Here is a 23,573-nt window from a genome sequence, read left to right as displayed (position 1 = left end):
TGTCTCCTTGCCTGAATCCCTTCCTAATAAAGAAGTAACATCCTATGATGTCATTCAGAGTATTAGTAACATGCCATTGCAGACAACAGCATTAGTCCACCACACAAACTTCCTAGGGAAACCTTTCATTTCTAGGACTGAAAAAATAAATTCCAAATTGATTTTGCCGTATGCCTTCTCAAAATCTACTTTAAGAAAAAACAACATGTAAAGAATGTAAAGAATGTAAGGTCTCAATGTAGCATTACTACACTATCTAAAATATGCGGCCTTTTATAAAAGCATTATGAATTTTGGACTTTACATTCTCTGCAACCAGCATAGCCCTACTTGGAATCAGTGTCTTGGTAAAAAAGTTGAATGCCACAGTAAGCATGCAAATATGTGTATACATTTGGATCTTGAAGCCCCCTGCCCTTTGCCAATCAGGTTGACAATTCCATATTATAATTCTTTAAAATCATAAGCTTTGTGCTTGCACTTTAAAATCCCTGACCCTCGCATATCGCGTTGTTTATCTGAACTAGGTACTTGGGTGGGCTTTCCAATGAGGACAGGTTTGTTTGGGATACACTATATTGGCGTAATGGTACAAGGAAGAACTCAAAAGAAGCTTTGGATGCAATGATGAACTATAACCCCACTTGGGAAGTAGTCAAAGCTTTACTGGACAAGCACAATGAGGACCATCTTTTGGAGGTTTGCTATTTCCCTTGCTCTCTCTTGCCATTTTCTTGCTTGCTGCTCTCCCTCACCGTCTTTCTTATGTTTTAGGATCTTGCATATGAAATCAAGGAAGTAGTGAGTTACAAAGATCACTTCCCGAGAAAAGATTCTCAGCATGAATGCAGGTCCTTCTCACATTTAAATGTGCTTGTAGAAAGAGGACCTAATGCCATCAAAGATCTTCTCTTCATTGAAATGACCTGCACAACAGATGGTGGATTTGAGGAATACATGCTTAGTTGCATTTGTGTGGTCTCATCCGACGATGATGGTATGTTTGCATTTTCTTTATTTTACCTATTCAATTCTTCCATTCAGTATATCAATATGCAAGTCAGTAAAATTTTGCATTCTATTGATACTAGTTGGATGCTTGTGCCTTGCCATGGGACAATATATATATGCCAAACATTAATGAAATGATAATTCTTTTTATGAACACTGATGTGATGCATCCTGTTTAACAAATCACCCACTCATTTCTGCCAAACGTACATCTTCTTCGACGTCAGGCCGTTAGAGGACAAGTTAAGTGTCTTGCTACTACCATCCCAACCTAAAAGTGTATCAGGACAAAAATGCGAAAAACATAGTAAAGTGGAGAGTGCATCGTGAAGTGGAGAGTGCAGTGGAGAGTGCAGGGCAGGCGGTTGCGGCCACCGCGACCACAAGGCTGACAAGGAGGTGAGCGGCGGCGTCCACGGCCAGGACTTCAGCCACCGCGACGTCGAGGCTGATGAGGAGGGGAGCGGAAGCATGCGATAGAGATCTCGGCGGGTGAGGTGGAGTGAGGGGTCTAGTGGTGGAGAACTTTTTCGGGAGAGGGAAGAGATGGGATCGAGGCCGAGGGCGGTACATGGGAGAGATGGGGGGCGTGTGGCACGTGAGTTTGTGGGTGGCTGGTTCATGGGGAGAGCGTTTCTTTTACGTTTCTTGTTGTTTTTCTTTTTGAACGGAAATGAGGGAGAGGTGGGCTTATCGATCGTGGGAACGACGATGTCGAACCATCACGACGACGTCGAACCATCACGACGACGACAAATTCCCTTTTAATAGTATAGACTTTGTATCACCAAGTGCCTTTTAACGAAGTGGTACTGGTAGCTGTTTTCACACTTTTTTTAATTCAATAGAAAAGTAGATGTGTTCGTTGCGTTGTAAAAAGATAATATAAAGAATCAGAATTTGCTCACAACACAAGTTTTTGATTCATTTGAGCATGTCTTAAAACATAAGAGTACGCGGGTTCGCTAGCTGTTTCAAATATCCACCAGAATATGAACTGTGTTGTTATAGCATAGTAAATCAATGAAACAGTATAAGTGTTCCTAAAATAGATGTTATTGCGGACCTAGTAACCATGTGGTGCAGATTTATATTGCCAATAAAATCATGCTCGTTTCGACTGGTAGCCAATATACGGATACTCCAGAAGACCATGCCGTGAGAGATTCTGAATGAATTGTACTCTGATAGTCATCAGGCTCTAGTATTTCTTTTTTACGTTAGAGTTCTAACTGTAGGCAAGTGCTGTGAATGCGATGATGTACATTAGATATTTAACAAAACTAGACCATAATTGTAGGTGAGTGCTGTGAATGCGGTGATGATGTGAAGCATCCCACTGGTGCGGAGTACAAAAAGGGTGATGATGTGCAGCATCCCACTGGCGCGGAGTACAAAAACGATGTAGCCAAGGGTCGTGTTCAGTGCGGGAGGCCTATATCAGGTGAAGAATTTAACGAGGTACTATTTTGTTCGCACAAAATTTAGGGCAAAAAATTTAGAATGACATGTGTGTGCAGATGAGTCAATGTTAGTTTCATGTCCTCTTTTCTTTTGCAGTTTATTGTTGTGCGTGACGAAGATTGGCTTGAGGCGGAGGAGGCTATGGTGAGGCAGCAGTTCAAGACGTTTGACATAGCAGATAGCCATGGAGCAAGGGGGGAAATACATCATACCGGCAGAACGTCTACAAGCATAGATGCAGAGTCAATGGGGCCTAGTGCTTTGTTGTAAGCCATTCTTGTCCTGCGTTTGTTTTTGGTACCTGTGATGTTGAGTCCGTACTATGTGTCTGAGTGTTTGGCGTCACTTCAATTGCAGTCATCGACACTGGGATTTGGAAGGAAGGGAGGGAGAGAGATAGAGAGAGAGAATTGTATATGTTTACATCAAAAGTGATTATGTACTCCTTCATCAATGATTTACATGGAGTATATATATCCCACGAAGAGACACGGCGATCTGGGAGAGACGTCTGTTTCAGGGGACAGACGCGTTCGTGCGGGCACAACCGCATGACGGTTGGAAAGGAAGAGATTCCCTCTAATTAGATTTATAATTAATCTTAACAGGATATACACTCGCGGGGTGGGGATAAGGTTGTGTGGCGAGCGATGGGCAAGAAGTCATGTGTCTCCAAGTGTGTGTGCTTGGTGCGAGGAGGCGATCTGCCCAGTTTCGGCCGGCTTGTCGATTACAAACGTTTTCCTCATAACAATCTAACTTGAAGTACATAACAACTCATACCCAACTATAGTTTATTCACAACACTGTATTTTGTATGTATCTTAGCAATATGACCTGAAGTACAAACCGAAGTAAATTCCTGTCCGTGTGAACAATTGTGTTTTCAGCATTGCCTTCTGAGTTGTGATTGAAAACTGAAGCTTAAATCTTCTTTGTATGGCCATTCCTGCATTGTGTAATCATACATGTCTAAGCACTATCAGAAAAAACTCTATTGGTAGACGTTTCGTAGTAGCGTGTGGTAAGATGTCATCACTACTGCTAAGTAGTAGTAGCGAGATTTTTGCAAATGAGATGTTTGCAAATGAGGTGACGACGAGAATGTGCGTTGTTTGAGAGTCAACATGCGCATGTAGGCAAATCGTCAGGGGCCGCATGCATCACACTGATGTAGAGGCTGGAGGTTATCCTCCTTTTCTAAAACAAAATGTAGGCAAATCGTGATCCGAGGTCGTGCAGCGTGTTTTCAAGGCTAGCGCGTTGTGCTCGTCAGCGAGGACTTTCTGCTTCCGGCAGTAGTCAGCCATAGTCATGGCGCCTTGTTGGAGTACCATGGAAATCTTGCTTGAGGTAGGAAGAGCAAGTCTCGCGGTTGTCGTGGTAGCTGTAGAATATTCTAGTCAGCGAAGTTGGAAGAATCCACTAAGGGTGTCATTTTGCCAGCCGGTTACACAACCACCTCGGCTAAGTTGTACTATTACCCTTAGTCTAGTATGTGTGGATGGCAAAACAGAGTGAGAACAGTGTACCAAAACTGGTTGTAATACCATGTCCTATGCTGGTGTGCTTGCTGAACATCAATAATGTTGTGTGCCATGTGCCTAAAATTCTATTCTGTGGTTTGACTTGTTAGGGTTGAGTATACTCCTGACACCTCTCATTCCTAGCTATGTATTGTTTACACTGTAAATAAGCACTGGCACAGGACGAGATCAGTCATATAGCTATAAGAGAAACTGATAAATGATCATTCCTTAATTCTGACCTGTACGTAGTTGAGAGGGAGAGGATCATGAGATAGTTCAGGCCTTTTTCGGTTCCTTGAAAATTGAAGGGGTCTGGAGGGGATTGGGAGGGATTAAATCCCCTACAAGTCAAATTCCACCTCAATCCCCTCCAATCCTCTTCAATCCCCTCCTCGATGGGATTAACCGAACAAGCCCTCAAGGAAGAGAAGGCCATGAGACGGATGCATATATAATGTGAAATGGCATATGCCTTTTATTAAATCAAATGAATGATTTGGTCGCTGAGATGTGATCAGAGCTTATAATTATCCAAATGATAAGTGCCATACGTGTGGCACGAAGCAGCATGGTACAAACGTTTTCATTACCATCCATCTCGCCAAATCAAACAGATGACATCAGCGGAATCTTTTTAGTTCATCGGATTAAAAAAATATTTTATCTCTTAAATAAAAAATCAGATTAAAAATCCATTTTCACAATTATATCCGCCTCGACGAGATCTTAAAAACTAGAAGCCATAATGATATATTTCGATGAGTTTTCTTTGAGGCCAAAAGCTGCCACGATGTTTACACTGGAGTTGTTATACTGTTTACACTAAAATTTTCATGATATGTTTCATCTGATTTTTTCTTTCAGATTTAAAGCTATCATTGTATTTCAACTACTTTTCACGGCAAATTTTAGAAATTAACCATTGAAATTTTTAGTAATTAACCATGGAAAATTTAATTCAAGAATCATGAACATTTTAAATATTTTATGGTTGCAAATTTTGTTGATAGATCATGGCAATTTTAGTTTATGGATCATGGCAATTTTAGTACTTTGACCATGGCTGTGCTAGTATTGTGATGACATAACTTATTTTTTGTAGGAATCATGGAAAATTTTAGTGCATGTATCAACATGGTAATTTGAGTTTCTAAATCATGGCAAATTTGAGTCATTGACCATGTATTTCAAAGTAATTGATGATGGATTTATTTTTAATTATAAACCATGTCAAAGTTATTTCATGGATCATGGAAAATATTAGAAATTCACCATGGTAAGTTTAGTTTATTAATTCTCTTTTTTATAACATGTCGAAATTTACTAGATGACTTTGAGATAGACTATCTCATTGTGTTGGAAGACACACTGACATAGAAAACTAGCAGCTATGCAATGGGTCTCCTTAATCGAGTATCTATGTGAAGATTGATAATTGCTGGCATGGTCATTTATTTTCATTCTTATATCCGAACGGAATGGGAGAACCATGGAAATTTAGTGAATCTTGAATCAAATTACATGTGAATTGACATATTAAAAATGACTTTTAAATAATATTCCACAAAAACTGGACGATGCTTGAGCAACAAAACACGGGGAAACAGAGTTTTATGGTGGATTCACATGTCCGCAGACTAAGTTGGACACATCAGCAGGAATATCATTATTGATACGTTCAGTACACATGTAACCATTAAGGTAGCACTAACCCATGGCTAGAACCCATCAACACACTTGAGAGGCATAATTTTCAGGTCGCACGAGCTCGTTAGTTTTCATCACTGGTTCTGAAAGATTGAAATAATTTCTATGAAAAACTCATACAGCTCAAGAATCAAACGGCTCCTCAGAGATGTTCTTCACTAGTAAACCTGGTCTCCTTCATTAAAGAACTAGCTAGTTGGTGGCACACTATCTTCCTGCGACATATATCAAGGGCACGAGGAAACTACACTACCAGTCCGGCCGAATGTCTCGTCTGCGCCATGCTAAACGAGATGCCGAGGTTTTTGTTGGCACCGCCAAGGCAACTTGGGCCACCAGTCGAAGATTAGAGTCTAAAGAAATGGCACCTCTATACATGTATGTGTGCAACTGATCGAGCACCAGATGAGAAGGACATGGCAGAGCAAGAGTGATCCTCTTAACTAGTTGTCCACTTGTGTAGCGAGATGAGATTGTAGAGAGGAAGACAAATAGATGGAATGATGAATTCGTTGTGATGATATACATTATGTGGACTCAAATGTGGTGGATGCAATACGCTCAAACTCATAATTAAGAACATAAGAACAAAGGCTCCTAAATAAGTTGAAAAGTATATGTTAAGATCTCTTGAAGTGGGAAGTCTAATCCCAGAAGTCACTGAATAGCGCCATGGGCATAGTTTATACCGGAAAACCCAAACACAGATTATAAATAGTGAAATCCATTCGTTACTTAAGTTTGAAGTATTTACTGCAGACTCTAACTTAACAGATAATAGTTATTTTGTAATAACATTGTTGAGATTTTACATTATATACATAGTGAAATAAATAATCAAATACAAAAGCATGTGATAGTATTCTAAAATTTTGCCATGAACTTTTGAGAATTTAGAAGCTGAATTTAGATAGGACGAATCCACTTCCAATGCAAGGTAGCAAGACATGTGTCTTTTGTCAATATGACGAGTTCATTAGACACTTATTTTTTTAGTGTAAGTCTGGCCATAGTTCAAGTAGCTTCATACGGCCAGGGAGGTTTCCTCCCTCCATAGATGACGGTGTAATCTCTGTATAGGAAATGCCGCATCCTAGGCTGTATTGATTTATTTTTACTCTAAAACATGTTTTTATTACTTTTAGGTCGGTTGGACTTGTTGGCTGTGTGCATCTCGCTACGTAGAGGCCGGGCATTCTTTCGATGTGGTTGTATCGCTTCAATATATCTACTAAATGAAATGTCATTTATCGAAAAAAACATCCTTTTATTAAGTAAATCAAGCATTGGAAAAACTAATGGTAAGCACCAAATCTAAATATATATATATCTTTGTATTTATACATATTTCTAAAAGGCAAGAGACAATCCTCAAAATTTTCTTCAACATTTCCATGTGGCAGAATGTCGCTACTAATCCTACCTTGATTATCTTGTACGCAACTATAGTTCTTCAAGATTCAATATTAACATTATACGAAGTTGCCAACATGAAAATTGGCATCCAGTATAGAAGGCGTCTCGCCAAGGCGCTCAGGGATGGTAATGAAGAGACAAGCACTCCACCTACTCTCCGAGTCCTCGAATCGGCTATGCAACACAAGGTTCTCTCTGAGTCCTTGAATCAGCTGTGCAACACTAAATCCTTGAATCATTGAGCTGAACGCGTATCTTCATGCTATGAGATGCTCAGTCTTCCAAAAGTAAGCGCTCGACAATATTTGCTTATTAGCAGCCAGAAATTTTCTTAACACCTCCCTGTTCCTGACCGACTATGCACCGCATACGATATGAGAAGGCCGAGAAACATCATTCCTGGAACTCACCCCCAGTGGAATGTTTTAGTGGAGCTGAGGAATCTTTGATGAATATTCTCTTTGGCACAAATTGCAGCCACATTGAAGAGTATTGCAATATCACTGCTATTGATCCTTCTACAGAAATCACAATGATTGCTCTAGAGAAAAGCTTAGCTGATAGCAGCAAACTTGCATGCACGGCTGGCAGGACTTCTAGCGGTGGCATTTAGAATATATAGAAAGCACATAAAATCTGCACATGCGAAACCAAAAGGTTGCATGTTGTTGACATATGTCATCAAAAAACAAAGTGCAGCTAGGCAATTGAACTGATCGAACGGAAGTGCAGTGGAATCTCTTTCCCCTTGACGCTACTATGGGATTTTGGTGAAACTTGCAAGACAATAATTTCGTTCTCGAGTCAGCATGAAAACACGTTTCCTTCTGGGAGCACATAATGTTGAACATTATTAGACATGTGAAATCTCATCTATCGTCATGTACCCTAGTGAAACAACCAACAAGAGCGTTCATTAGCGGGTGGTGGATCTCTTCCTAGATAGTATACGGTTGTAAGTATTCTGGATGCATCTCATTCCTAGCTACATGTGACATGTGTACTTAATTGGTGAGACAAATATATGAGAAGATGGCCGAGCACAAGAGGTACTATATCTCAATTCTATGTAACTATATGTAACATGATGGTGAGGTAGAATGGTGGAGCTATCGACATGAGGAAGAAGCTCTTCATAATATAAATAGTGGAGTTCAACGTGGTGGGTGAGATATGATGCAGGTTCCTTATTGAATGCTATAGAAAACACCAAAAGTCCTGACACCAGTGAAATGCCACCAGTAAACCACAATAATATCATGGGAATGTCGATTTCTACGTCAACGGTCCTTAGTGATGAACCTTTATCAAATGATGATTGCGTAGCTGACATTTTAAACATTGTGTTTGTACAACTTGATTTAGAATTGTTTCACCAAAAAAACTCGATTTAGAAATAATTTTCCCTGGAAGACATCAAAATAGGAATTCCAACAAACATTTTAGACACTAGAGCATCTAATTGTCATTAGTTGCAATTAAAAAAATAGCGCCAAGATATGAGTTAACAAGAAATAAAATAGAAAAACAAGTATCAAGTGATGTCGATCTAATTTTCTACAACTTGGTAGAGGTAGAGGTAGTGATGTTGGTCTCATTTTCTACAACTTCGACATGTACTTCAGCTGTTGACGGTGATGACATTTTGGGGAGAGAGAGAGAGAGAGAGAGGGAGAGGGAGAGGGAGAGGGAGAGGGAGAGGGAGAGGGAGAGGGAGAGAGAGAGAGAGAGAGAGAGAGAGAGAGAGAGAGAGAGATGTGCGGATGCCATATTTAAATTAAAAGTGTAAATGTGTAATTGTGGTTAATAACTCATGCGGTGGGACTGATCCAAATTACACACATCCAACAAATTTCACATCACAATGGTGTTAAAATGGTCGATACACAAAGAGTTAGAGAGTAACATAACAATGAATATCCATAGTATGGGACCTCCTTTGGTTTTATGGATAGTATGATGCAAAAGAGGCCAGTGGTTTAACTCCTTTTCAAAGATGAAAAATGGTTCTTCTTAACTGAGTACCCATAGAGTTTTTTAATTGTATTTTCAAGAAAAGGTATTACATTTATGATGACAAAGGGTTACAATAATAAGTGCAGAGTATTCAGGGAGAATTTTTGTCGCTGTCAGGTTTTTGGATTTGTGTTTTTTGTTTTCGGATTTGAATCAAACCGACGAACTTCAGAAACCGTTTCTTCTGGATTTTAGATGAATTTACAAAAAAACTTATTGAAATCGAAACTAAGTTGAACAATAAATGGGTGAAATCACATCACTAAAATAGGGGAAATCAGAGTTTTCATAGTGCATTGACATATGTGCTGATTAAGTATGATATATCAATACATGAGTACAAATATCAATAAATTGTTTAGTATACCATACACAAAAAAGTCATGGTAGTGTTAGGCCATGTCTAGTACCAATGTTCTTGCTGATTCTTCGGAATCGGAATAATCTGTTCGATATACTTATGCAGGCCAAGCACCAAAGTGGTTGTATACTACTAGTCAATATACTCCTACCAACTACTTCATTTGCGATAGTGGGTGCGATCATGCTAGCTATACCGGGACCATTGTGTCATTTGTCAGCTAAGGAGTAAGAGTGGCTTGGGGCGGGTTTACAAACTATTGGGTCGACAAGTCATAGTCCTACTCCATGCAGTGCCTGACGGATGCAAATAGGTACCCTTCCCTTAACTTTGAGTCAATGCAGCAAAGCACAACTTAAAATTATCCGGCTTGAAGTTTTCTTGACACCTCACATTCCTAAATATATGTATGTGTGTAGTTGAGCAAGCAACAGTAGTGGAGGACATGGTAGAGCAAGGGAGGGATCCTGTTAGCTACAGGTGTCTACTTGTGAGTGAGATGGTAGAGGAAGACAAATAGATATAAATAAGGGCATGTGAAGAATATGGTCGATGAACGACTGCTGACTTGTCATTTAATGCCACACCACATATGATCAAGATGGTCCAATAAAGTCAATATTAGTTCACAACAAGTCGCTCAAACAACTAAGGGCATTTCTACCGACCCTTATCACTCAAAACCGGGGGGGGGGGGGGGGTTGTTGGCTTGTGCCCAGGTGGCTGCCCCACTCCGGTGTACTTTTGGCCCAACAATTCTTATATATTTCAGAAAAATTCTCCGTGAAGTTTCAAGTTATTTGTAGCAACTTGATTTTTCTGCCTTTTTCTCATTTTCTCAGTACATAATTCCAGTTTGCAGATACTTCCCTCTTCCTAATGTACCTTGCATATTCAAAGAGAAAAGACATAGGAATTACTACATATTAGTAGCGAATAATGGACAATAATAAGACAAATATCAATAAAAATTCATGATGCAAAATAGACGTATTAATAGTGCAGTGTCAGCAAGGCTTCGCCAAGCGCTGTCGAAACGAATCTGAGGAGAATATGGAGCAATGAGAGAGGCAGGGCTGCCGCCGAGATGTGGGGATTGATGTGTGCAACCCTCCCCTCTACTAATGATTTTATGAGTCAACTGGAAGCGTGCATGAATTAGTGATGCAAAACCCTTGTAAAATCATATTGATTGTTCATTCCATTTTTATCCTAGCTCCGCGGGCCCTTCACATCCCTTGTTTACAAGAAGAAACCAGAATAAGTCTCTCTAACGTATATTTGGAGCGTCACATGAGCAAAACTACCACATGAGAGGATTTGATGAAAGAAGGAGATGGTTGAGGTTGCCAATGGAAAGATGATGATTTGGTGAAGATTTATAGTGTTTAAAAGAAAGTGGTGGGATGAAATGTTTAGTCTAAGCTACAGATCACATGTAAATTACACACACCAAGGAAATAATTAATAGAGGCGTCTCCCTTTGGATAAGCTATCTAGCCAATAAAATTGACACTTCTTATATAATGAACTACCGAAATAAACATATGGTGTCCCACTTGCTCCTTGGAGACATATCTAAATATTTTAGACATTTCTCACCAGTAGTTACCGTAAAAACGAACCTATGCCCTTACTGAACACGGGGCCTAGAAATTGGAAATACAATAGAGCAGAAACAAGCTGAAGAAAACAAGCCAATAAAAAATAAATGATGTGAAGCATCAGATAACAAACCCTGAATTGGATTACATACATTTGTGATGAACAAAGGGATTAAATGTTAACATTGGAATCTCACGAACCTATTCATAAACATACTTATATTATATTACAATGAAAAGTAATAAATTAAAAATCAACCATATGTGAAACCATGACTAGCATATGCACAAACTCTCAGCATGAGAAAAGTGCATACTATGATATTCTACTGCATAACACGTGGCTTATTTGTTCATGTACTCATCCTACATGCACAACCATGACAGACAGAATTGTCGCACATGATCTTATGGAACTCCTTCACAAAGTGCCCTAGCGGTTTAGCTCACTTGGTTCGACATTTAGGAGTAGGTCTAGCCCAATTTGGAAAGTCCAGGGACTTTTTTAGTCCCAACTTAAAAGTCCCTAGTCCCTACCCGTTTGTTTCCATGGACTAAACAGGGACTAGAGGTCATTAAATGACATGTAAAAAGACCATGTTACCCCTGACCATATTGCTATTCAGATCAAAAAACCGAATCCCCTCCTCAGATTGCCGCCGGCGGAGGAGCCCTGGGATGCTGGTTGATGCGAGCGGAACGGAGAGGGGAGCTGCGTCTCGTCGTCTTCATCCATGGCGGCGGTGGCGGCTGAGGCACTGGCGGCGACAGGGGAAGGGACGAGGGCACTGGCGGCGGTGGCTGAGGGAACTGGCGGCGGCGGTTGAGGGAACTGGCGGCGGCGGCTGGTGGGAGACGCGAGCGCGAGCGGCTGGGAGAGAGACGCGAGCGCGAGCGGCTGGGGAGGACGAGCGAGCGGATAGGGCTGGGAGATGAGATGCGATGCGGGGCAGGGTAGGAAAAAGTCCCAAAAAGTCCCTCCCACAGGTACTTCTCCAAATAGTACCAAACACCCCCTTTTAGTCCCTAAAAGTCCCTCCTGTTTGTTTTACATGGGACTTTTTGGAACTTTTTTAGTCCCTACACCAAAAAGTCCTTGGAAACAAACACCCCCGAAGTCGATGTCGACGATGCATTGTTCCAGGCTTGCTAGGCCTGGGAACACACCAGGGACGAAGGCACGCGTTGGCGTTGCCAGCACCTGGCTACATAGATGGGGACCTGCACAAGCTGGTACTCCATGTCGAGGAGGCTTCGAGAGAAGGACTTGCCGACGGTTGCGGCACAAATCAGCGGGGGCCGATGTGACCCGCAGTGGTCGGAGTAGACGAATTGGTCGGGAAAGACGATGGCGACGCTGAATATGAGGTGGTTTGGAGCGTGGCGGCAATGCTCGAAGTAGGCGAGGAAGAACCCGACAACGTGACGAAGACTGGTGTGGACGATGGCGTTTCCACACCAACGGAGACGACGCGGCGCATACCACCGGAAATCAACGCGCGGGGACGGCGGAATGGACCGCGTGCCACGGCTACTGCCCGAAGGGGCGATGAAGTGGCAGCGCACTGGTCGGGGCGATGGCTGGAAGACCTCGGGGCGGCGGCCTAGACCGCTTGGCACGGCACGACGGCCCAAGGGGCGGTGTAGCAGTGGTGCGCGAGTCACTACAGCCACAAGGACGGCCTCGGGACGTGGAGGCGACCACATGTCACGACGCGACAGCCTGAAGGGGCGGTGTAGCGGGGGCTCGCGGGTCGGGTGGACCGCATGTCGCGGCACTATGGCCCAAAGGGGGCGACGTGGCGGCAACGCGCGAATCGGTGCAGCCAACCACGGGGCGGTAGTACTGCGGCCTGAATGGGCGACGCAGCGGCAGCTCGGTGCACGATCGGTGGACGGGCGCGCTTTACTCGGGACAGTCTTCACGGGACCTGCGAAGGCACTTGCAACCGCGTGCCAGATCGATCGCACGACCTAGATGAGGTGGATCGCGGATGGACGGGTGATCAATCCGATCACGCACGATGTCTGGGACGTCGCTCGGTGGAGGCGTGGTGGCGCCGTCCGACAACCGGCCCGACGCGGCCGACGACAGTTGCAACCGGAGCCGGCAGCCGGCCCGAGGAAGCCGACGATGCAGCCGGCGAGGCCAACACGGCTGCCAGCCAGCAGCCGGCCCTAGACTGGCAACGAGGCTGACGCGGCCGGAACTGGCAGCTAATGTCGGCCGAATCCGGGAGCCGGCCCGACACAGCCGGCTAGAGCCGGTGTGCGTCCGCGCGGGGCGACGGTGGAGGGAGGTGGTGATGAAGTAGTCCCGGCCGGAGAAGGGCAGCAAAAGCCGGTGCAGGCCGACAAGCGAGCAGACGCGCAATCGACGACCGTGAGGGGCCGCCGCGTCACGCGAGACCGCCGGGTCGCTGAAGAGACCGTGTCGCGCCGATGATGGAATAGAGGCGCGGTGGTCGACGGCGGCGGCGGGCGACGCTTACCGATCTTAGATCGAAAAACCAAAAAGGAAGACGTCGATCAAAGTGATCGATGGAGGAGAGCAAAAGCCGGATCAAGAGATCGGGAAAAAGACTCTCTTGGGCAGCCGGTCAACAAGACCGGCGGACGAACCCTATGTACGGGCTGCGTGTCCCGGACAGCGGTCATGGAGGCCGACCGCCCCGGGTGCGGTGTGTGGGGCGGAAACGACCAACGGAGGCTAGATCTAGAAACTTATGACAGATACCATCTTAGAAGGAATAGAGGGATAGGTGGAACAGTTGTTATATTGCTTGAGCCTCATAGACATATATATAAACATAATGATCAAATTAAAATACTAAGACAAGATAGGACAAATTCTAATTTATCCTATATTTTCTAATAACCAATATACTCAACAATGGTCCATAGACTGCCTCTCATCGCCAAAGCAACCAATGGATCTAAAGAGAGTAAACCTCATAAAGACATTTCATAGATGCAACCATGCATGCGCAGATACATCCGTTACCAACAAACCCCATCGGCCATCTCCACAGAAATATTTTAAAAAAGCTTCGTCGTGCCGGTAGGTATGCATGTATTTTCTTTCTCGGATTTGCTCACCAACATACAGACACGGAGATGAAAAAGGCGAAGACGGAGAGGCACTTGTAGTGAAGTGAATCGACTGCCACTAGACTGGTCTGCTTTCTCAGCTGAATTTTGACATGCACGAGCGAAGCATCCTAAAGTGATGGTGTTAGATGGAGCCGCCGATCCACCCCCACGTACTCGTGTCACGTCTATTTTCCCACCAACTTCACGCTATAAATCATCACCACACGAGCATGCATCTTCTTCTCCGTCGCCAACCCACATCCCTCCACGATGGCACGCAAGCTCATGTACCCACAGAGCCTCGCAGTGCTCGCACTCGTCGTGGCAGCGGCCTGGACGCCGTGCTCCGCCGACACCACGGTGCCAACCAACGCCACAGCAGCGGCAACCGGAGACAACGTAGCCGCCCCAGGTGCGCCGGTGGGTTCAACAGTCGCCTTGCCAGCAGCCGGTGCGGCGACGGCGCAAGCCACGGCCACGGCGTCCAAGAAGATCCCGTTGGCGCCACCGGACGTGTTCGAGCCGGCGGCAGAGGTGGCGTCAGCGCTGCCGGTGCCGGTGCCGGAGACACTTCCCAGCGCAGAAGGTCTCGGCTTCGGCAGCAGCGGGTTCAACGGTGGCCAGGGCGGCTTCGGAGGATGCTGCGGAGGAGGGTTCGGGTACAACGGCGGTCTCGGGTACAATAACGGACCGTTGTTCTTCAACTCGGCGCCGGCGGCCGGAAATGGCCTAGCGGCTCTGCTGCTTGCTGGTGCTGCGGCCGTGTTTTCTGTGTGATTTGTATTTCTGTTTCTATTTTATTCTATCTTATTTCCGCAAGGGGCATGCATATACATATGTTTGCATCAACTGACATGTATCACATGTTCACTTCAAATTTAAAGAAAGGTCATACGAATATACCATACGACGTTGGGAACATCTTGTTAGGTCGAGCAGATCATTAACATTATAAAGACAATTATTATTGGCCAGGATACCGATTTGTATGTTTGTGCCATCATGTTTTCCTTTTCTTTTTCTCAGTAATGACCACCGAAAAAAATAACGCGATGTACCGCCGCTAATAGTGCGCTATAGCATATAGAAAATTGTCCCGCTAAATTGATTATTCTATAATGTCTCCCTAATAACACGCTATAACTGCATCAAAAGAAGAAACAAAACATAAATAAACTAAAATAATTGATGACGTAAAGTTGCATGCAAGTTGCGAAAAAAATTGTACCATTTGACAAGAGGTAAGAACAAGATATGGTGGAGCAATTTTCAGAGAACATTATGATTTTGCACACATATTACATATAACTTGCATGCATATGTCTAAGTTACAATAAATATTGAAGCAATATAACAACGACATTTCGTCTCTAGATATGTTGAAAATACATATTGTCTTATGTTGGTGTCCATATGTGTTTGTAATGCACTACTTTAGTTGTCCTCTTAGCTTCTTTCGCAGAAAAAAAACCCTCTAAGAAGAGGATACATGGATCTCAGAGTGAAAAAATTTCCCCATTGAACCTCCACACAATAATGTGTGTAGAGAAGATCATAAACTCTTAGGGCATTTCTTGGTTGGGCGACTGACCTACTTTGTGTGTGTCTGTGTGGATCATCGCTTTTTCCTCAAAACAGACAAATAAGCTAAATCAAATAAAAAGTAATACAAAGATAAAATATTGTTAAGAAAATCGTTGACTGGTAACTGTTCGGTTGACTGGTGAATCGAGGATTAATAGGCTAATCGTCAAGTCAATCGTCCATTTAATCCAATAATTAAGTGATTTATCAGTTAATCGGCTACTCGATGACCCTACGAGTAGGGACTAATCGGTATGTTAACTAGTTAATCGGATGAATTCTCAAACAATGATAAAAACATAAACTCATGTATCTTAAAATGAATTAAGGGCATTGGTAATACTGTAAAAGAATAAATAAAATAAATTAAACTAAAATAAATGATCACACAAACATGCATACAACTTGCATAAAAGTTGCACTGTTTGACAATTTGTAAGTACAATACATGGTGGAGTAATTTTCGCCAAATTGTCAACTCTTATGTGTCTACTGTTGCTAAACTAATTAACCAAATCCATGGGGGGAAACAACCGATCCAAAAAAAAACACGGATTATTCCTGGACGTTGCTCCAAGGTGACGCCTGGAGCCAAACTCCAAGCCGCCGCCAACAACCGTTTGCTATGGCATCCCCAGATCCCCATCCGCCAGTGCCACTCGCCTGTGCTGCGGTGGTGGCGGGCATCATCTCCGAAGGAAGTTGTGTCTCCCCTAGGCATAGTGCAGATTGTAGTGGTGCGCCGGTGTGGGCGGCGTTGACAGGAAATGGATTGTAGCACGACGACCTAAGGATCTTCTCATGTCTAACTCGCTGATTGTCCATCTGCCAGTCATCCTCGATGTGGCTGCCAACGAAATCTGAAATCCACCGCCGGCAGTCTTCAGGGATTTGTGCACGGCACTCCTGGAACTCTGGTTCGGATGGTATCCGATTGACTTAATGGTGGTGACTACAAATTATACCGGAGCCACTTTCTACGGCTCCACGACGGCGATGGTCATCCAAAGACCTTCGGGAGGGTTCATCTCTCCTGGTCTGGTTGTTTAATTTGGTGGTGAGATACAAATATGGACGACGACTTGACGCGGAGGGATTGTTGAGCAGTTCGACATGACGCAGAGGGATTGTTGAGTGGTTCGTCCGTCCTACCGCATGTTGCTGCTGTGTTAGTCGAAAAGTAGTGGCAAGAACGCACGAGTGACATCAAAGGTGGTGGTACTCGAGCACCCTGTATCGAGATTCGGTGCGGAGCTGAGGTGACACCCGAGTGGCGATACAAGGCAATAACGATGTTTTGTTATGTTGTTGCCTTCCTAAAGGTATTGCTTGAATATGCTTGGATTGTTCTTTAGGATGAAAACCTATATTCTGGCCTCGGTGATTGGATCCGGTGATAGCGACGCTCGGATGTCACGCCCTTTCTGAAGGCGTTGCTATAGAACAACCTCGTCGCCCACGTGGTGCCATGTGAAGGTTGGCGTGTATATGGTGATTGCTGTAATTTGCCGATCATAGATGTAATCACTTTGTTTTTTTGTTGTTGTATATGTATAGTTTTGGTCTTATATGACTTTGCTAGTTGCCGGTCGTTTTTGCATGTGTGAGTTGATGTTGCTTTTGTCCATCCTATGTATACATAGATCGAATGCATGCTATTTTGTGCTATGGATCTTCCCCATGTTTCATTTTAAGCCAACAAAATTCACTATTTGTCCATACATCAACCAAAAGCATACGCTCTATCTTGTACATTCTCCGCATGCACGCATGCATGAAATGATGCTAAGATAATCAAGTTCCATGAAGCCTATTGGTTCGACCGTACAGAACCTCGACCTGTAGATTAACAAGGCAAGACTCCACCTGCGTCAGCGCTCCTCTCCCCCACGTCGGTGCTACCAGGACTGCCCCGTTCCAGGAGGGGTGTGGAGAGGAACGCCATGTCCGCCTTGCTGTCCCGATGCGACCCCCGGGGTTCGAGGCTTCGCCAAACAGACCGTTCACCTCCGCCGGGACGCTCACGGGCACGCACTCTCTGGTTCGGCAGCACAGGGCAGCTGCAGTACTCCAGCCGGCGGGCATCGGCCTGGCGGTGGTCTTCAAAGACAGGCAGGATCCGATGCTGCCCTCCCCTACTCCGCCGCTCCCCCGTGCCGTGCAGGGGCACAGCAAGACTATCGAAGGCCTCGACATCGCCCGGTCTGGCGCAGGGCTATCTCTCCAGCGGACCAGTGCTAGGCTCAGAGCCGCTGGCAGTCAACGGTGGCGCACGCTCCGGCGGCTAAGGAAGCGGAGATCCTCGTCTGCCGCAGCCTGGGTATTGTCAAGGATGGTGAAGACGTCACGGCCAAGGAGCTGCATGCTTTTGCGGAGCGCTTCAAGGACCAGCTACCCCAAGAAGTGCTATCTGCCATGCGTGAGATGTTCAAGCTCGACGACTTGCATGCCACTACAGTTGAAGACGCCCTCATCCAGCATGGAGGCGAGGGAGCCATGAACATCGAGAGGATGGAGGATGCTGCCGCAGCCATCCAAGGCTCCATCTGAGCCTTGCATGCTAGCTGATCAAGTGTGTATCGTTTGATCTCATGTTAGAACAACCTATCAAAGTCTTATGTTGGAACGTCCGAGGACTAAACTGTCCGGACCGTTGAACTACTATCAACTCCTCCATCGCTGCATCATCCTGCCACATTGTATGTCTTCACGAGACTAAGCTTGTCATGGTAGACTCCTTCATGGCTACGTTCCTAGGTAGCAAGAGGCTGTGCAGTTTTGTGCAAAGGCCTACGGACGGCACTAGAGGAGGAATCCTTCTGCTTTGCGACGATCATCTGGTCGGGATGTCACACATCACCACCACTGACTTCTTTCTCTCCGTGTTAGTCCATATTCGAGGCACCGGAGTGCAGTACAAGCTCACCACCGTCTATGGCCAAACCGACGCACCGCGCAAAGATGCTTTCTTTGTAGAGTTCTCTGCCACAAGCCACCGCGCGACATGCCCTGGCTGACGGCTGGCGACTTCAACCAAATTTACTATGCCAAAGACAAGAATAAAACACATGTTAACCGAAGCAGAATTAATCGGTTTCGAGCAACGCTGCAAAGCTATGAGCTCAAAGAGATCCACCCACAAAACAGAAGATTCACGTGGAGTAACGAGAGAGATAATCCGACATTGTGCAAGCTCGAGTCGTTCCACTGCAATACTGAGTCGGATACCACCTTCAACACTCACCAACTACATGCTCTCTCTTCCTCGCTCTCCGATCACTGCTCGCTGCTCCTTACGGACGATAAAGGCCCACGATGACCATAAACTTTAAATTTTGAATACTTCTGGACATTTATGCCTGGTTTTCTGGAGGTGGTGTACCAGGCGTGGAATGATCCCATTGCGCACACAGAGCCCTATCAAATCTTCGTCCACAAACTAAAGAAGGTGGCGACGCGGATCTCTGCGTGGATCAAGGGCTTATTCTCAAAGGCCAAGGTACAACTCCATGCGGCCCTGCTGGTAATCCTATGCCTCGACATTGCCCATGAGAGCCGCCTGCTCTCCACCGAGGAATGCGACCTCAGGACACGTATGAAAAGAAGAGTCATTAGCCCGGTTGTGCTTGATAGAGCACGGAAGAAACAAAGTGCGCAAATTGCAGACCTTAGGGAGGGGGACGCCAACACCAAATTCTTTCACCGTTGTATCAATTCTAGGTGGCCGAACACCATATTCACAGGATCAAGCACGATCAAGGCTGGGTCACTGAGCATTACAGCAAGAAGAAGCTCATCCTGGACACTTATCCAACGTGATGAAATAGGGAGCAACAAGCACTAAGGATTTCAATTGGGAAGAACTAAACATAGAGATGCTTGACTTGCACGGGCTCTAAGCAACCATCTCGGAAGAGGTCTGCAAGGCTATATATGATCTGTCGAGCGACAAGGCACCATGCCCTGGTGGCTTCATCGACATTTTCTTCAAGAAATGCTGGGAGATTATCAAACTCGACATGATGAGGGTCTCCGTCGCCAGTTTGACACCCTACACACAACCGACCTCCATTGGCTCAACTCCACCAATTTGGTGTTGCTGCCTAAGAAAGAGGGTGCCAAGGGGATCGGCGACTACATGCCCATGAGCCTCATTCATGTCGTCTCCAAAATCATAAGCAAAATCCTGGCATCGCGTCTTCCTCGCCACATGAACAAACTGATATCCAATGCCCAAAATCACTTTTACCAAAAGGAGAAGCATTCACGACAATTTCATGTGTGTGCAAAACATGGCACGAAGGTTGCACAAATGCAAGACCCCAACCCTCCTGTTCAAGCTGGACATGCGGAAAGCTTCCGACTCTCTCAAATGGGAATTCATTCTCGACCACCTTCAGCGGAGGGGTTTCCCGCCCAAATTTCGGGATTGGGTCGCGGTTCGACTCTGCACTTCCTCCTCGAGGATCCTGATCAACGGTGTGGCGGACCGGCCCATAGCGCACGGGCGCGGTCTCAGGAAAGGGGATCCCCTCTCCCCGCTCCTATTTGTCATTGCCATTGACGTCCTGGATCATCTGCTCGAGCTTGCAACAAGAAAGGGAATGCTTCTGCAAGATTTGTGGAAGAGGGGCTATGATTCGCACCTCAGTGTACGCGGATGTTGTGGCGTCTTCACGGCCCCTCTCAAAAGGGAAATCGATTATCTTTCAGCCATCTTGTGCGGTTTCGGGCAGATCACCGGGTTATGCACCAACTTCCACAAGAGCTCGGTGGTTCCCATCATATGCAATCACCTAAACCTTGAGTACATTCTGCAGAGCCTTCCGGAAAAGAAGATGGCCTCCCCACTCAGATACCTGGGCCTCCTTTTGTGGTTGGGAAGCTGAAGACTGTGGACTTCAAGTTCCTCGAGGATAAGGTTGCGAGCAAGCTGCAGACATATGAGGGTCAGAACATTTCCACCATCGGCCGCACGACATAGGTTAAGTCTTTCATTTCATCAGTTTTTGTCTACTTCGGCACCTCTTTAGTCATTCCACCTACCATACTTCACAACATCAACAAGCTACAACGGGCATTCTCTTGGTCGGGGGCGGACAAGGCGACGGGGGCCAAGTGCAAGGTAAATTCGAACGTAGTCTGCCGCCCACTGGAATACGGAGGTCTTGGTGTGTTAAGCACAGACAAATTCGCATATGCCCTGCATTTGAGGTGGCCTTCGTTCGAGTGGACCGCCCCACACAAGTTGTGGGTCGATTTGGGGAACTTGTGCGTTGAAAAAGACCTCGATTTCTTCTATGCGTCTACGACGATCACGGTGTGTAATGGCGCCCAGACGCCATTCTGGGACTCGCCTTGGCTGCATGGGTGCAAGCCTAGAGATCTGGCACCGCTCATCTTCATGGCCTCCGCCAGGAAGAACTGGAAGGTGCGGAGGCTCTAAAAGGCAACGCGTAGATTCTCCACATCAACACCACCACCATTATCTCCATCGAGAACATCTGTCAACTCTTCACCTTATGGACGATGTTAAATGACGTCCACCTTGATGACCTCGCAGAAGATACCATTGTTTGGAAACACACAACACGGGGACACTACTCCACAGCCTGCGCCTACAAGGCCCAATTCCATGGCTTGGTCTTCTCCCCCATTGAAAAAAATGGTTTGGAATGTTTGGGCACCACCGAAGACCAAGTTCTTCACATGGTTGCCTATCCAAGATCGTATTTGGACTGCTGATAGGCTGAAGAAAAGGGGTTGGCCAAATTGTGGACTATGCACCATTTGCAAGCGTGAGAAAGAAAGTGGATCACATCTATTCTTCAGATGTCGTTACACGCTCAGGCTTTGGAGCTTGATCAAGGAGAAATATGGGCTCCATCACCTTGACACCTCGACTTGGCATCTCGAGGATTCCGTGTTGAACTGGTGGGTTGGCAGGACCGGATCAGCTGTCCCCAGTAAGAAGGCAACGTCTTCTCTCGTCATGCTTGTCTCATAGACGGTGCGGAAAGAGAGAATGCTCGAGTGTTCCGTCACAGGTGCGCTCCACCATCCATTCTCTTAAACACCATTGATCAAGAGGCAAACCTATGGATCACCGTAGGGGCACAGAAATTAGGCATCATTTTTACGTGCGAGTAATCCCGCATGCCGTGTATATGTGCGCCGTTTGTAACATACAATTATCCTCTCTTAATTAATATATGAGGTAAATCTTTTGCCTCCATTTCAAAAAAGATAATAATACTTCAAGTTTCGTGTATGGGAGAGACAGTGGCGACGCGTCCACTGCTCATTCCGGCTGCAGTGGTCGTTCGGTTGTCCGGGTATCTGATTTCTGATGTAACTTTTATTTTCTTTGGGGTGCTTGGTACTTCGAATAAACCTTTATGAAACATGTGAGTGATTTGAAAAGAAAAAGAGGCCGAAGTACTGAATTGACTGCCACTACACTCCGCTTTCTCAGCTGAATTTTGACTTTCCATACTAAAGCGATGTGTTAGATGGAGTCGCCTATCCTCCCCCACGTAGTACTACTATTTTCTCTCCTATTATTCCCACCAACTTAGCTCTATAAATCATCGGTACCTAGACTAGCATCTTCTTCTCCGTCGCCAACCTACATCCCTCCACGATGGCAAGCAACCCCATGTCGTACCCACGGTGCTGGGCACTTGTCGCAATCGTCATGGCCGCGTCATGGACGTGCTCATCTCCGGCCAGCTCTGTGGACGCGATGGTGCCTCCGATGACCATGGCAGCGGCGAGCGGAGGCAACGTACCCGTCCCAGCTGCTTCAGGTGTGCCGTTGGGTTCACTGGCTGCCGCACCCGCTGCAACACCGGCGACGCCAGCTAAGGGCGCCACGGCGTCCAAGAAGATCCCGCTCCCGGTGCCCGAGACACTACCTGGCGCAGAAGGCCTCGGCTTCGGCGGTGGGTACGGCGGGCAGACGGTGCCGGGCGGCGGCCTCGGCGGTTTCAATGGAGACGAGGGCGGCTTTGGTGGCTTCGGCGGATGCTGCGGAGGCTTCGGGTACAACGGCGGTCTAGGGTACAACAACGGGCCGTTTTTCTTCAACTCGGCGCCTGCATCGGGAAATGGCTTGGCGCCTCTGCTGGTGGCTTGTGCTGCAGCCCTGTTTTACGTCTGATTTCTATTGCATTTTAGTTTCCTTCTATTTTTTTTTTGCTGCAGAGAGCAGGCACATATATATACTATCACAGGTTAATATTTAAAGTAAGCACATACAAAAAAACGATGGGATGTTGGGGTTATCTTGTCAGCCCATGACAAGCGCTGCTGGTAGAGTAGATCACCAACTCTTCTCTGGGAGGTAGCTATGAACTGTTCAGATTCCGTCAAGTGCTTGCTTAACTAACAAATAGCTTGCACTTTGATAAACTTCATTTATAGCTCCAAGCACATTTTTCAACAAGGCTATGGGCTAGGCCGTATATCATCTCCCCACAGATTATTTTTGATAAATCACTCGTTTATTAATTTTAAGAATAGCATCAGGCAGAGACAAAGAATTATGATCAATATTCGGCCTCTGCATAATCAATATGCACACGGCCAAAATGCAATATCCTGGTAAATAAAAAACTGACATACGGTCGTTAGAGTTATCTAAGACCAACACTATTTCTATATCGAAGGAGGTGGTTGACCCAACGGACAATTATGCTCCCACCAATGTTAGGTTAAAATCTCTCTAGCCACCTGCTCCTACCGCATACACACCATTTTGAACATAGGTTGGTACTTTGTTCCACA

At 45.5% G+C, this 23,573-nt stretch overlaps 3 protein-coding genes across 3 annotated transcripts; all 3 read left to right on the top strand.

The window, feature by feature from the left end:
* Positions 1-792: 792 nt before the first annotated feature.
* Positions 793-2,745, top strand: LOC123396154. The gene is made up of 3 exons (XM_045091201.1): positions 793-997; positions 2,312-2,472; positions 2,572-2,745. Exons 1-3 carry the CDS (start codon positions 922-924, stop codon positions 2,743-2,745), a joined length of 411 nt encoding a protein of 136 aa, XP_044947136.1. The 5' UTR covers positions 793-921.
* Positions 2,746-14,431: 11,686 nt separating this feature from the next.
* On the top strand, positions 14,432-15,101 carry LOC123395943. Its single transcript, XM_045090966.1, has one exon. It carries the CDS (start codon positions 14,472-14,474, stop codon positions 14,976-14,978), a length of 507 nt encoding a protein of 168 aa, XP_044946901.1. The 5' UTR covers positions 14,432-14,471; the 3' UTR covers positions 14,979-15,101.
* Positions 15,102-22,396: 7,295 nt separating this feature from the next.
* On the top strand, positions 22,397-23,033 carry LOC123395942 (chorion class B protein L11-like). Its single transcript, XM_045090965.1, has one exon. The coding sequence runs from the start codon at positions 22,429-22,431 to the stop codon at positions 22,945-22,947; it is 519 nt and encodes a 172-aa protein (XP_044946900.1). The 5' UTR covers positions 22,397-22,428; the 3' UTR covers positions 22,948-23,033.
* The last annotated feature ends 540 nt before the right edge of the window (positions 23,034-23,573 follow it).

Source organism: Hordeum vulgare, chromosome 5H, assembly GCF_904849725.1.
Source record: "Hordeum vulgare subsp. vulgare chromosome 5H, MorexV3_pseudomolecules_assembly, whole genome shotgun sequence".
Classification (NCBI taxonomy): Eukaryota; Viridiplantae; Streptophyta; class Magnoliopsida; order Poales; family Poaceae; genus Hordeum; species Hordeum vulgare.
The sequence above is the reverse complement of the archived record's forward strand: the minus strand, read 5'-3'. Positions and strand labels throughout refer to the sequence as shown.